Below are 15,543 nucleotides of genomic sequence, written 5' to 3'. Positions count from 1 at the left end.
TAAGCTTTAGGTCCCAATCAGTGCGATGAGCCTCGACTGTCTTTGTCAAAATGGAGATGAGAGTTTTGTTGGTACTCTTAGCTTGGCCATTTGCTTGGGGATAATAGGGTGTAGACTTGTGGTGAGATATCATGAAGTTTGATGTGAGTTCTTTTATTACTTCATTTATAAAATGAGTTCCATTGTCACTCACAAGTTCAAAGGGGCATCCAAAACGTGTGATAATGTTCTCAAAGAGGACCTTAGCTGTTGTTTTTGCATCCGCATTTCGTGTTGCTTTTGCTTCAGCCCATTTGGTTACATAGTCGGTAGCCACAATGGTATATCGTGATTGCGTGTTACGTGCAGCCGGACTAATCGGTCCTACAAAGTCTAAGCCCCACTTTTCAAATGGTTGGGTTACCTTGATGGGATGTAGAGGCATCCTATCCCTTCTTTGTGGCTTGTTGAAGTGTTGGCATTCATCACATCCCTTTGCAAAAAGTGATGCATCCTTAAACAGAGTGGGCCACCAATAGCCTGACTGTAAGATCTTTCGGGCAGTCAACTTTCCTGAAAAGTGACCACCAGCTACGCCCATGTGTGCCTCTTGTAGAATATATAAATACTCATCCTCGTGGGCACAGCGTCTAAGAACATCATCTTTTCCTCTCTTATAGAGAGTTCCAGCCAGTAAGCAATAGGGTTCGCATTCCTTGATTAATTTTCGAGCTATATCTTTTCGCAGCTCTTTGGGTGGAAAACCATTAACTAAGAAGTTAACAATCTTTTCACTCCATTCAGGCATTGTCTCAACAATGAACAAAGGAGTATCAGGCAATTCATCATCAACCCCCGTAGGAGCTTCGCCATTTGGGATACGAGATAAATGATCTGCCATGACATGTTTCCTCCTAGGCCTCACAACAACGGTGAAGTCAAACTCAAGAAGAATTAACAACCATCGTGTAATTCGACCTGTGGAACACGGCTTGTTTACCAAATATAGCAATGCTTGATGATCAACATAAAACACAAACTTGGTAGCAAGAAGGTAATAGCGAAATTTCTTTACTGTGTAAATCATAGCTAGACCTTCGCGCTCTGTAGTAGTGTAGTTCATCTCGGCATCATTTAATTGGCGACTTGTAAAGCTAATAGGGTAGTCCAATTTATGTTCTCCTGGTTGAGTTAGAACACACCCAATAGCAAAATTTGATGCATCAATATGCACATGAAAAGGTACATTCCAATCAGGTGTTCGCAGGATTGGAGCACTTGTTAGGGCCTTCTTTAATAACTCATAAGATTGATGACATTCTTCCGTCCAGTGAAACTCGATAAGAAGCTTGTACAATGGACGCGCTATCTCGGCAAAGTTTAAAATAAACCTTCGATAATAACCAACATGGCCCATAAATCTTTGAACTCCTTTATAGTTAGTAGGTGGTGGCAAATCGGCAATGGCTTTAATCTTACTCTCATCTGTGGATATCCCGTTCTTGGACACTATATGCCCTAGAATGACTCCATGCTTAACCCAAAATTGGCATTTGAAAGGGTTCAATGAGATGCGATAAAATCTGCACCTTTCAAATATTTTTTGTAGATATAACAAATGCTTATCCCAAGAAGAAGAAACACAAAGGTCGTCTAGGAAAGCTTCACAAAACTCCCTTAGAAATTCTTTAAACGCAGTGTTTATTAATCGTTGGAATGTAGCAGGGGCATTCGTTAAGCCAAAAGCCATAACACGAAATGCAAACACTCCAAACTCTGTGATAAAAGCAGTTTTAGCTTGGTCCTCTAATGCAATTGTGATTTGATTGTGACCAGAGTACCCATCTAAAAAGCTATAAGCTTCCTTGCCCGCAACTCTTTCAAGCACATGTTCTGAATATGGCAAGGGATAATGATCTCTCCTAGTGGCTGCATTAACTTTCTTGAGGTCCACGCACACTCTTAGTTTCCCATTATTTTTTGGCACAATGACTATTGGAGAAACCCATTCTGAGTGCTCAATAGGATATATGAATCCACATTGGATAAGTTTTTCAATCTCCTCTTGTACAATTTTGGTGTACTTAGGATTCATTGGATAGGGTCGTTGTTGGACGGGTTTAGCAGTGTTGATCATGGGAATTGTGTGTTGCACCACAGAAGGTGGAACGCCCTTCATGTCATGATATGTCCAAGCAAAGATATCCTTGTATTCCTTGAGGAGCTCCTTAAGTACAGCCTCTTCAGTTTCGGTAAGGTCTTGAGCAATAAAGACTGGTTTAGACTCCTCACCTGGTTCTGCTAATTCTATCTCTTTAACTACCGTTGGACCATCATAGACTCCACTGCTTCCATTGGTAGGTATTCGTTGGGCTTTGGCATACACAACCTTTCGCTCCCCCGTGGTATAAGATTTAAAATGTTCAGGAGCCGTATGTAAGTCAGCAGGCTCTTGTCCTGACAGAGACCTTTCTTTTAGTTCTGCCTCCTTTTGTTGTTGAGCTAACTCTCGGTTTTGACGTCTTCTTATAGTTCGACTCAATTTCGGCTCTGTAACCTCCAATTGAGCGAGGTCAATGGGTCGCGGGCTGCACCACATGACACTCTGGAGATGTTCACCCCAATTGTCTACTAGCTTTCAATGAGCATCACATGCCCCTAGATAGCTAAGCCATTCTGCATTAGATCTTTCCTTGTTTATCCTAGCTCTCACATTTGCTAGATATCGTCGTCTCTTATATGACCTTTGTTTCTTGTTAAGGTTTTGATTTTGGTAAATGTTTGAACTCGACTCGCCTGATAGGTCTTTGCTTGTATCTTCTTCACTCTCATATAAATTACCATAGATGGTCGTACTAGGCCTTGAGTGTTCAGTTTCTATACTTGGTTCACTCGATGTTTCCTCAGGTTCTGAATCCATTTCTCCCTGAGATTCCGTTTCTGATGTGTATTGGCCTGAAGCCTTTGAGGAATCATCGGTTTCACTCTCAGGTAGGTGTGCCTCTTTCTTATCATCGGATGTTACATGCACTACACCTAACATGTTTACTGGTGCAATGTGTGGTATCTCTTCCCCATCTGGTGTTACCCAGGTTGTTCCTCTAGCTCCCCATGTATCTATAGTTGCCACTAGGTGCACCCAATCGACATTGTCTGACTCAGCCATTCCGGGTAGGATATCCATATAAGGAGAGTTCTCCCCAATATCCGTGTCTTCGTTACACGTGTAACAATACTGTAATGGAGCTGAGTGAATTGTTGTGTCTGATCGATTATCAATGATGAATTTATTTCCTAGAGGATCCGTTCGACCACTTAAAAGATCAACTCGAATGACAGAGTCTTGGAACTGTAAGTAGACGTGGTTTTTGGACCAGTCATGCACCATTTTTGCTTCCCTCATGAAGGGATGCCCTAAGATCATCTCAAATGACATAGGATGCTTGGAAAATTCCATAACAATGAAAGTCTGCCTTACCTTGTGTCCCAAGACCTTGATTTTGAGATCCTTTAGCATTCCAATAGGCGTAACAATAGATCCATTAGCCATTTTTACCACTACGCTTGTGGCTTCAAGGTGAGGTCGCACCATAGACTCCCAACAACTCTTTGTCACCATGATGACTCCCGCACCACCGTCAAGGACCCCCTTTACAGTTAATCCTTTAGTAGTGATTGGTAGAGTAGCATTAGATTCATCACCTTCAAAGTATTGCCCCAACTTGTTAACGGGTACTTCAATTACAGATTCATGTCCCGCTAGGTCAAATGGTGGTGCTAAATGTTCCTCATCATTCATTACCGAGTCAGGTTTGTTCATATGTGCAAACTGTGGTAATCCGCCCTGTAATTCTCCATTGAGGAAGGCTCAAAGAGCTGAGACTAGCTCGGGGTCTTTATATAGTTTGGACATGATGGTGGTTCTAACTTCTGAAGACATGAAATCCATCAATTTGGCAATATTTAATGGCATCTTGTGGGACGTAGGACCCTGACAAGAGAATGGTGAAGATGGAATCTCCACTTCCTCAAGGGGGTCGGGCATTCCCTCACCAAACATTCTCTCTAGTAGGAAAGGTGTGTGTCCACTTTCAGATGTCCTACCCTCACTCTCTTCCCGAATGATACTGGGTATAGCTAACAGCCTGTAGTTCTTGTGAGGTTGAACTTGTGTGGGAAACATTGTGTCCGACATCTGGATATGTTTGGGTTCAGGTTCTAATGTTCGTTGAGTTTCTTCCACCAAACCCCTCAGTTGTTGGACTCGTTCAATTTCCATTGTTGGGTTTGGATAGGTTCCAATCTTTCTCTTGCAATCCTCATTTTTTGTCTCTCGTGGCTTATCTTTGGGGTTCGCAACTAGGTGGTTTAACTTTGAATACTCTTTTGGTGTTTGTCGTAATTCCCTCTCGTGATCCTCCTCACTGGCTTTTTCCTTTGTAGTAACAGTTTTGGTCTCCGTGGTCTCTATTGAATGTGAGTCATCCTCAGGGTCATTCATATACACGGGATCCTCTCATGTCCCTATGTTAGTCTTTGAACTAGGTTTTGAGCTAGAAGCATTAAGGGATTTCTTTCTTCGTGTTTTCTTCTTTCTCGCTTGGCCAATGGATGCAGCATCTCTCTCTTCGAGGATGTAATTTTGCTTTTGGAGCATCGACCGTGTGAGTGCATTCACTGGTGCTATGCTTATAGTTGGTGGTGTCCCATCAATAATCTCTATTATGTTCAATGGTGTGATTTTCGGTGCGTTTGGATTGTTAGGACACTGTGAGATCAAATGATCTATGCCACAACGATTACAAGTGAGTATTGGCATTGCCAATGCACTCCCTTGACTTGTTTGCATTAGTGCAGCATTCTTTTGCATTCTAATGGGGCACTCAACTACTCGATGTGGTCCACCACATTCGTAGCACTGAAGAGGTGGTCTCCTGGCAAAACTATTAATGTTTTGGCCTCTTGCTGCTAGCGCAGTAGCTTGATATACCGGTTTGATTTGTCCCCAATGGTCTTCCATATAGTACATGGGACACTCCTCAAGCATGTCGACTCCATAGGTGATACTAGAGTCTATGTCCTCTTCGCAATCTACATAAGTACTAGATGACTCGCAACCTATTTGGTTCATAGGTGTAACTCTTGGATGAGGGGGTTGCGGTCCTAGCACTGGAGGTGGCAACGGTGTGGTTTGGACCACATTTTGGGTTCTAGGGGCCATGTGCTGTAATGGCAATTGTTTCTCCATGGGTGGGGTAGGCATCAATGCAGGAACTCGAGGTGAGTCTGCCCAAGCTATAGGCGGTCTATTTTCCATGATGCGTTTAAGCATTAGGCAATCCTTCGCTTGATGGCCATACCTACCACACGCGTTACAAGTCCCGTTAAACTTTACTCTGAAAGTAGGGCATTCACTCGTAGTATGTGGGCCCAAGCAAATTGAGCACCATTGTTGCTCCCTTCTTGGATACATATGAGTGTTTTGTGGAGCACGATTACCCCTAAGGCTTTCTTGGATGGCCTTGGTGAGATCTGCCAAAGTCATCTCAGATATCGTTTGCTCTTTCACGATTGTCTTTATCTTCATTGGCTCATGCCCTGACGCTTGCGAGCTACTAGACTTCGGCTCGGCAGACACTCTTTCTCCTGCAATCATTAAATTATCCTCCAATTGGATTGCATTCATGGTGACTGCTTCCCAAGTAGTGATACCTCTAATGACTAGGCCATTATAGATACTTTCATGTCGTAGTCCCCTAATGAATCTATCGAGCAATTGGTTGTTGTTGAATCGCTCGTTTGGATTGCATCGAGAATTCAAATTCTTTAGGCGACTAATGAAGTCTCTCATGGATTGACCTTCTTCTCGTTGGGCTTTCTGGAGCTGAGAGGCTACACCCCAAAGTACTCCCTCTCGTATGTATTCTTTTAAGAACAGTCTCCTAAGAGTAGAGTAGATAGTTTTCTCTTCTACTCTTAAGGTTCTATACCAATCTCCAGCCTTTCCGCTTAGGGTCAAACTCAAAGCCTTACACTTATGTAGCTCATTGTGCTCTTCCAAGGAATCGCACACATGTTCAAAGACTTCCATATGCTTTCTAGTATCTCCGTCTCCACTGAATTTCTGTGTGAGCTTAGCTACTTGAACTGCCTTGCTGCTAGGCTCTCTATCAGGTGCACTACGCATGTTTTCCGCAATAGAGCGACCGATAGTTTGAGCAAATGCTGCCAAATCTCCTATTTGAGCAGGTATAATGGGTGTATGTGCTCCTGGAACCACATATGAGATGGGAGTTGGCCTTGGCCTTGGCATACGCGTGGCTCTTGGGTCCCATATTTTGTATGGTGGTGTACCAGACGGTGGACCAAAGTTTACAGGCGTGGCCCTAGGCATAGGGGGTGCCTGATATGGCATGTTATTATTAAATGGCATGGCTCCACTTGTATAAGAGCTTGGATAATGCCATTGTGGATTGTAAGCTCTTGGAATAATCGGAGGTGTAGGAGCTTCATGAGGCTGAGGTACGACAGGTGCACACGATTGATACATACATGTAGGTATAGTTGGGGGCACTGTGCTACTAGGCATCGGCGCAGTGTTAACAAATGAACTCCATGGTGTACTTCTTGTCACGCTCACCACTGGGATATGCATGGTAGTCGTAGTGTCATTAAGAGAAAGATGAGCTAGATCTGGGAAGGTAAAGCTGCCACTTGTGGGCTCAAATTGTACTGAGGCTCCTGGCGAAACAACATATGGAGGATCAATGGGGCTCACTGAGGGAGTCTCCATTTGTGATAGGGTTGGTTGGCCTTTCCCGTATCCAAGAATCTCATTAGGCATGTTGAAGGCATGTTGATCCCTGTGTTCTGTCTTTCTAACTCGACAATCCTATGGAGGACATCACAGACTTTCTGTTGTTGCTCATCTATGCTAGTAGCACCCGATGTGGATTGTAGAACATCTAACCAACCCACATGATAGGTGTGTCCTGTGTACCGATCAGTTAAAGCTTCTGCTTGTAGGTCATACTCCCAATTTTCGTTTAGGAATATCCCATCTAGGCCTGGCGTGCTGGAGGTTTCCCTCGAAGTGGAAGCATTATTGCTCCCCATCGCTTGCCCCTCTGTGACTGCTACCTTGGGACCACTCGGTTGCTCGGCTGGCATGATTGTTGTCATAGGAGCCTTTGCTTTCAGGGCTCGACTTTGTTCTAGCCTTCGTAGGTTCTCAATTTCCCTCTCCCTTGTTGCTTGCATATAGCGTTTGATCTCTTGCACTTCGGCAAGACTCCTACCATCGGGTAGTAGAACCTCAGAGGGAGATAGTCCTAAAGGATCAGGAGGTGCAGTGGATGGAACATTCACATGCACACTCTCAAGAAGCATAGGGTCTATTTTAGGCATGAATGACGAATTTACTTCCCCACTCCCTTCATTTATTTCATTAACCGCATGTTCGGAGCGAGTAGCTCTACTAAGGGTCTCTTTTAAGCGGCTAAACATGCTGGACCTAGGCTGTGGGCCCATGGCATGCATGTCTTGACTTGAACTATCAGGGTTTGGTGTAGGATACCCCTCCATGACTTCGTAGTCAGAGGAAGAATCACTAGACATGATATGAGGATCTTGGGTCGCGCTACCTTGAGTCCCGGCCGAAGGTCCAGAACCTAGGGTGGAGGAATAATGGGTGCCCGCGTAAAGGGAGGCACTACCAATATGCTCGTGCTCTAACACTCGTCCAGAGCGTAGGTTCATATGATTTTGATCCCCTAGAAGTGTTAGTGAGTGCCCGTGAAGGCTGCTCACCTAGTATTTTTGGGTGTTTTGCAACCCAAGTCTTTTCTTAAATTTTTTTTTATTTTTTGATTTTTTGGTCCTTTTTTTCTGACCCAGCTATAGAATAGAACGTATGATAGCTCAAAACGAGCGTCTTGGTCAGAGGGACGTGCCGTGCTTTACAACCCTCCGTTTGGTCACTTTATGCCCTCGAAATCCCTAAAACCGTCAATTTCTAGTAGGGAACTAGGCCCAAATTAAAAAGTCTAAGGGTGCAAGTGGGAAGAGAAGGGAGGAGAGTGGAGGACTTGCCCCACATGCTCTCATTCCCTCTTGAGGGGGTAGGGTATATATATAAGAGTGAGTCTAGTATATATCATAAGAATGAGGACTGAGGTCTGGGCTTGAGCTTGGGCCCGATCCCGATCAAAATATTAGTGTAGCCCCCCAGTCACTCACACTTAAATATTTTCGGTTTTTTTTTTATTATTTTTTTTATAGTCGCCGTGCACGCGCGCACACACACTTAACCTACACCTAACTTATCTACTTACAACTAATAGAGATACTGCCACACACACTCTAACACTGTTTACATAGTACTACAGTAGCTAACAGATCTACAAAACTAACCTTACAGAACTAACATTCCATAGCTAATACCTTAATTCTAACAGTACATTGCAAAAAAAATTGTAACTCCTTCTTTACAGAAAACAAAAAAGACGGTACAGTGTAACAAAAATCTTCTCCACACAACCACACCTTCCTTCTTCACAAATCCTTCAATTGAAATTGCATCACAAGAAAGCGTAAAGTGCTTAACCAAGCTTAGTGTAGGGCATTTCCCTGGCAACGGTGCCAAAAATGTGCGCTCCTTGCCGCACTGTCGAAGCAAGGGACTTGCCGATACACCGTGTGCGAGCCACAAATGGCTCTAAGCACACAACAAGCCTAAACTAGCAAGCTCAAGAGAGCAAAGGGTGTGTCACTCACCGCTCTGCGCTCGCCTTCGTGGTGGATTCCTCGTCGCGATGAAGAAGAAGCTGCAGTCATGCCGCGCTCAACCGCTTCGTCGCCGTCGTGCCTTCGTAATGCTCGATCGCACACACACTCTCCCTCTCTCTCTCTCTCTCTCTCTCTCTCTCTCACACATACACACACACACACAAGGAGGTGAAGAAGAAGAAGATGGAGATGGAGATGGAGATGGAGCAAGAGCACTCTTCTATTGCACAAATGAGAGAATGAATCAATTTTAGGTTTAGCTGGCTTTTATATGAGCTCACCCCATTCACACTTGGGCGCCCATGCTTAGCCAACTAATCCCTTGAATGTCCCAGTTAGAGTGCGCCTCTCATCGGCAATCACTCTTACCCTTTTCCTATTGGTTCGACAAGCCCGGTACCTGACTCTACCAAATACATAATACACGCCCGTCGTAGGTGATGGGGTGTCCGTGAGCCGTGAGGGTTAACAGGCATGCGTACCACGCTTTCCCCCAAAAGAATACCTGTCATGAGCCTCCTAGAGCTACCTTGGTCAAAATCCAAGAAGAGGAAGCTCACCACAAAGGATCTCCTCTATGCCATGCTTGGGGAAAGGTAAGAGAACATGATGCTTTTATTCTCTTTGACCCTGGTTTTACTCACAATTTCATATCCACAAAGTTGGCCACTAAGCTAGGCATCCAAGCCTATGAGATGGGAGATGTCCTACCCGTCGATGGTACTTTCAAGGGGCAAGAAGCTTTAGTCACTTCCTTAATCGGGAAATTGAGGCTTCATGTCTAAATATATGTTGACAAAGAGGACTTCTTTATCTCTCCTCTCAAGCACGAGGATGTAATCCTAGGGGCACCATGGTTTGATCGCATGGCTGCCAATGTTAAATTCCTTGAAAGGAAAATTTACTTTAGGTTCAAGGAAAAAGATATGTACATAGACGACAAAGAGATGGGTAACACCATACCCATTGTACATACGCAAGCTTTCAATAAGTCAATAAACAGCTCTATTTCCGTGTAAATGATTTTTGTTAAAGATTCTCAAAATGAACCTAATGCTTTAGCAAAAGAAAATATAAACAATCACAAAGAATTAGAGTTATCCAATTTTCTCAAGGGATTTCAAGATGTTTTTATTGACGACATCCCTTGTGAACTACCTCCTAAACAAGGCAATGATGACCATGCAATTGAACTTCTTCCAGGAAGTTCACCGCCTACTAATAAACCTCCTTATAGAGTTTCTCAAGCTCAACAAGGGGAGATTATGCGGCAAGTGCATGAGTTAGTTGAAAAGGGCATGGCTAGGCCTAGCTCATCTCCATTTTGCTCACCCGTGTTATTAGTGCAAAAGAAAGACAGCACATATCGTATGTGTGTCGACTATAGAGCACTAAATAGGATCACTATCAAAAATAGGTTTCCCATTTTACGGGTAGAAGACCTATTTGATAAGCTACAAGGGTCAACCTACTTTAGTAGAATTGACCTAAAAAGTGGCTACCGCCATCAAATAAGGATAGTTGATAAAGACATTGTAAAGACCGCATTTTTCACTACGTTTGGTCTTTACAAGTACTTTGTCGTGCCTTTTTTCTTGACCAATGCACCAGCCACATTCAACATCTTGATGGAGAAGTTATTCAGGCCTCACCGAACCTTTACTGGAGTGTCTTTTGATGATATAATCATCTGCTCTAATCCATTAGACGAACACAAGCAACACCTCCAAGTAATATTTCAAGTCTTAAGAGAGAATAAACTTCATGTTAATCGAAAGAAAAGTAAGTTTTTCTTACAAGAGATTCAGTATTTAGGTCACATTATCCCTCAAGATGGCATCCAAATGGATCCATCAAAGCTAGAGGTAATAAAAGGATGGCCTAATCCAAGGAATCTTCATGAACTAAGAAGATTTATAGGTATGTGTGCATACTATAGATGCTTCATAGAAAAGTTCTCACTAATAGCAGGACCATTACATGACCTAACAAAGAAAAAAGTTAGGTATACATGGTTTGCGAAGGAGAACAATGCTTTTGAAAAGCTTAAAGAAAAGCTTATCTCGCAACCTGTGCTTACACTGCCGAATCTCTCAAACCCATTTGAGGTCCAATGTGACGCTTGTGGTGATTGCCTTGGAGCTATTTTGCTCCAAGAAGGGCACGCCATAGCCTATGAAAGTCGAAGGCTCGGACCCTGTTGAGAAAGCTCTAGGCATATATGAAAAGGACCTCCTTGCAGTTCTACATGCTTAGACTCATGGAAGCACTATTTACTAGGGACTCCTTTCATTCTGCGGACGGATCACCAAAGCCTTAAGTACTTCATGATGCAGACCAAGCTCTCCGACAAACAAATGAGGTGGACAAATTTCCTTTCACAATTTCATTTTCATATTGCTCACATTGCTGGCAAGCATAATCAAGTAGCCGATGCACTCTCAAGACGGTCGCGAGTGAATGCGGTTTCCATAGCAACTCACAATGATCTATCTTCTATGATAGATGAGTATGCTATTGATCCCGATTTTAGAGATTTGATTTCAGCCCTTGCACTAGGGAAGAAAGAGGAACCATTTACTTTACAAGATGGCTATCTTCTCTATGGCAATATACTATGCGTTACTAACTCACTACATGAGAAAGTAATGTATGAATCTCATGCTCCTCCTTATGCGGGGCATAGAGGGATTTAGTCTACCCTAAAAGGGATTGAAACGTATTTCTATTGGCCTACCATGAAAGCAAACATACAAGAGTATGTTTCTAAGTGTATGGTATGCCAAAAGATGAAGTTTGATAGAGGGAAGCAACCTGGATTGCTTCAACCTTTTCCAACACCTAATTCACCATGGGAGAGTATATCCATGGATTTTATCTTTGGATTGTCTAAGTCTATCCATGGGAATACGGGAATATGGACGATAGTAGACAGGTTCAGCAAACAAGCTCATTTTATACGTGTCAAACAGACTATCAAAGCCCATCAAATGGCAAAAGCAAGTTTGATTGTGCATACAGACTCATCAATATCATTACACTTTTTTTGAGTTTTGGGACACTCAATACTCCCAATAACTAACAACACAAAGTTAGGGAAAAAAATCGATTTTACCAAAATCGGACTCAATTTGAGTTGGATATGTATTATGTCCACTATTGCTCAATTTCTTGAGTGAACATGGTCAATTTGTAGCTTAGGTCCAAATCTAGATATACAAAATCAATTTGACTAGAAGTTCATACTTTTCAAAGAGATTGAGATAGCCACAACGTGAAAGCCAATCTTTTTGTTCGTCTAGTTTTTGTGCTTTGCAATTATGTTTAGAATTGTCATAAGAGAGTTTTTGTGCTTTGCAATTACGTTTAGAATTGTCATAAGAAAGCATGCTTGCATGCTTTTGATGTTTTGTGGGTGTTAATATGACGGTGAAGTACCAAGGTGTATCGATACAAAGCTATATACTCGTAAATATGGGGTGTAGCAAACACCGATGATAGGTCTGCAGAATACAAAATGGTAACTTTTTGTACTTAATTGTATGCATAAGCAAAAATATGCATGTTACTTACTTTTTCCATGTAAAGTGGGTTCTTAGCCATCAAGGCCTTGTAAGGATGCTTGAAACTTCAAGCATATGCAAGGAGTATTGAATTTTTTTCAACCCTAAAAGGACACTTTAATGTCCACTCGATACACTTCAACTTCTAGCAAACACAGGAATTCGGAAGTGTTGCTTTTGAAATCCATATAGAGAGCTCCCTTTCTGTGGATGAGCCTGTGCTCTTTTTGTGGCTTCAAAGACACTTCAATTCTATTGTTTATACAGCTTATAAGGATTGGTAGCTTCAGGTCTTATCATATAGGCTGGGGGGAGAGCATCTAAGATAACGAGACAATCCGGGCAGCACTTCAAATGTGGATTCCAGGTTTACTAAAAAATCAAAAGCAGATATCATGGCCTCTTCAAATAGGATTTCAGTACACTTTGAAGAACGAAGGAGGACCCATAACAGAGGTGTATCAAGAGTCATAAGCTCTACGACAGTTTAGTGGAACACTCAATCGAGAGTTTCAACCAACAGAGACACATCATTGTTTCTTTGATTGTTGTTGTTGATTCTCGACTTGTTACTGTTGAGCACAAGGCCATCTACCAAAGGATTTGCAATGAGCACAATATCAAAGGCCTCATATTCCATGGCCTGAGTTCCAACAAAGTATAGAAAGACAGATTGAAAACATCCTAGCCATGCATCAAGCACCAACAAAAGTCCCGAGACCACATATCGATCAATACTTTCCTTGTTGAATACCAGGTCTTGTGTTCAAGACTCATGGGGACTGTTCCAAGGACATTCAAAAATGCAAGCAGACTTTTAAAGGCAACATACATCACTGGAGATATTGAACCACTTTCAATTCATTCCAGATACACTGTCTTAAGAACTACAAAGTTCAAAGAGCCCGTCCAAAGCTGGATGACTGCTTTCATATTGCTATACTCCCACCTTGCACAAAGGTTCCTCCATTTGGGCATGACAGGCACGATCACATCTTCAATAGTTGTGGCAAAGCTTCAAGCAATTATAGTACAGTTCCAGACTGGCACAAATGCATCTTTCTCAAAATGTCCTACAGCAAGCACCGTTTTCCATTTTAAAATGCTCTCTGCAACGGCTTGCTTGTGTAATATGGGGACTTGGTGCCTCGCGACAACCTCTATAAACGCTTCAATGCCATTGTTTTCTTCTCCTTCAACACAATGGTCTTCTTCGTCCTTGCAAATCCCTTGATTCATTACATTTCTCTCACTGTATTCTCCGTCATCAAGCGACCAAGTTTTGTGCAAAGGATTGAACCAAGAAACATAGGAGTTCTCACCGTCCCACCACACGATGTTGTTATCCATCTCCGCAACAGGCTCAAAGCAGTCTCCATTCAAAAGGCTGACTTCTGATAGGTCTGAGTGCAATTTCCAATCGTCAGGAAAGGGCACCTCTTCTATCTTCCTCCAAGACTGTCTGCCAGCATCAAAAACCTGAACTACAAACACCGATTCGAGTTCTACTAGACCGTAGAGTTCCTCTTCAACATGCGATGCAGACTGTACTGAGCTTGTCGTAAGAAGCACCCTCAGATGAGGAAAATTGTCCGTCTGCAGCAATAGTTTGCATTGACCTGTGATCATGTCATAACTGAGGAATGATTTCTGTCTTTCAGTTTGTGATCCAGCAGCATTAACCAAAGGCACAAAGATCTTTCCCTTGAAGATGGCATTCAGTTCATCGAAAGGATGAAGGACGCGATGAATGCTCCAAGTCCAATCTCCACGGCTCAAGTCCATCTTCACCACCACATTGGGATCCTGAGAGGACCACACATAAAGAATACCATAGTTTGCCCGTAGCTGAAGGTTATACATTTCACGGAGGCCCTGCAAGGGTGGAAGTTCCCGCCAGTGGCTGTGAATCATACCTTTCCAAACAGTGTGAAATGTGGCCTTCCGTTTGCCATCTTCTGTATAGTCTCTTTCGAGGAAGAGCTGCGTATCCACAGTTGTCCAGATTAAGAAGAGGCCTTTGAGAAGAGGAAGCTGATGCTTACGTGTTTCGGCTGCAAGAAATGGACGCGTGGTGAGGGTGTCGATGGAGGCTCTCCAGTGTTTGGAGATGGTTCTGCAGACAGGGCGGGCATACCAAGGCAACCTTGTGAGCACATGAAATATCACAACCTGCTCTGGAAGCCCCGGAATGAGAGTTTCATCTCCTCCTCCTCCTCCTCCTCCTGCTCCTTCTGCCTCCATGTCCATCTCCACTCTTTTATGTCCATCTCGTTCTTCCATGTCCATCTCCTCCTTTAAAGCCAAGAAAATGAAATGATTCGCGTGCCACTGAAGATGAAAACACACCGTTTTTACATTTCTCCACGTGGCGTACATCCAAGCCGTCTAGTTTCAAACCCATCGTACGGTAGATTTTGAAAGCTTTTCAGGAGTTAATTATCAAGCGGGCTTGTGCTGAGGTAGGCCATGGTCACGCGAGACGCTGCAGCTTTCCATATGAAATCTATGCCTTTTCACTGCTGGTCACCTAAGCGTTTCTCTCTCCTACCTGCGCCTTGCTCTCCCTCTCTCTTCCTGCTGCTCCGGGTCTCCATGTTGAGCTGTTGTCAGAAATTGTCAAGGCTTATAGATAACTAGGCCTCGGGTGATCCCACCCTCCCATGCCCGTGCCACTTAGTCCTGAGGTCGTGCGACCACGCCTTTATATTATGATTGGCGGGTGCTTCACATAAAACTGGATAGCAGCGTGAAGCACCTTCTGCAGCATTGGGTGACATCAATGCTAGCTTTGTGTGTGTGTGTGTGTGTGTGTGTGTGTGTGTGTGTGTGTGTGTGTGTGAGAGAGAGAGAGAGAGCTCATTTGGATAATGGAACTTTAGAGAAATGGTTGGAGCACGTCCACATGCAGAGGTGCTACCCCCGCCCGACATGCGTCAACAAAGCTTTTATCTCTGAACTCTGCCAATTCTGGCAGAGTTGATGTTACTCCCGCCTTGCCCAACGCACAAGAGAAACGCTTTGTTAAGCTTTCAGCTTTGGTATAGACACTTCCCTCTAACAAGCTTGCTTACGTAAGCTTTACCCCTGCTGGCCTAGTGTGTGAAACTGCTCTTAGCCGACTCCTTGTGTGGGTGTCAAGTGGTTATGGCAACTTGCTTGTGGCTGCCAAATGAGGTGGAAACTGTAGGCCTTGACGTGAGTGCCATAGCGG

At 43.4% G+C, this 15,543-nt stretch overlaps 1 protein-coding gene across 1 annotated transcript; it reads right to left on the bottom strand.

Moving 5' to 3' along the window:
* Positions 1-13,056: 13,056 nt before the first annotated feature.
* Positions 13,057-14,611, bottom strand: LOC147455457 (uncharacterized). The gene has a single exon (XM_086515261.1). The coding sequence runs from the start codon at positions 14,577-14,579 to the stop codon at positions 13,347-13,349; it is 1,233 nt and encodes a 410-aa protein (XP_086371387.1). The 5' UTR covers positions 14,580-14,611; the 3' UTR covers positions 13,057-13,346.
* Between the last annotated feature and the right edge of the window lie 932 nt (positions 14,612-15,543).

The sequence above is a fragment of the Adiantum capillus-veneris genome, chromosome 6 (genome assembly GCF_014529385.1).
Source record: "Adiantum capillus-veneris isolate H3 chromosome 6, ASM1452938v2, whole genome shotgun sequence".
NCBI lineage: Eukaryota > Viridiplantae > Streptophyta > Polypodiopsida > Polypodiales > Pteridaceae > Adiantum > Adiantum capillus-veneris.
This window is presented reverse-complemented; position numbering and strand designations above follow the sequence as displayed.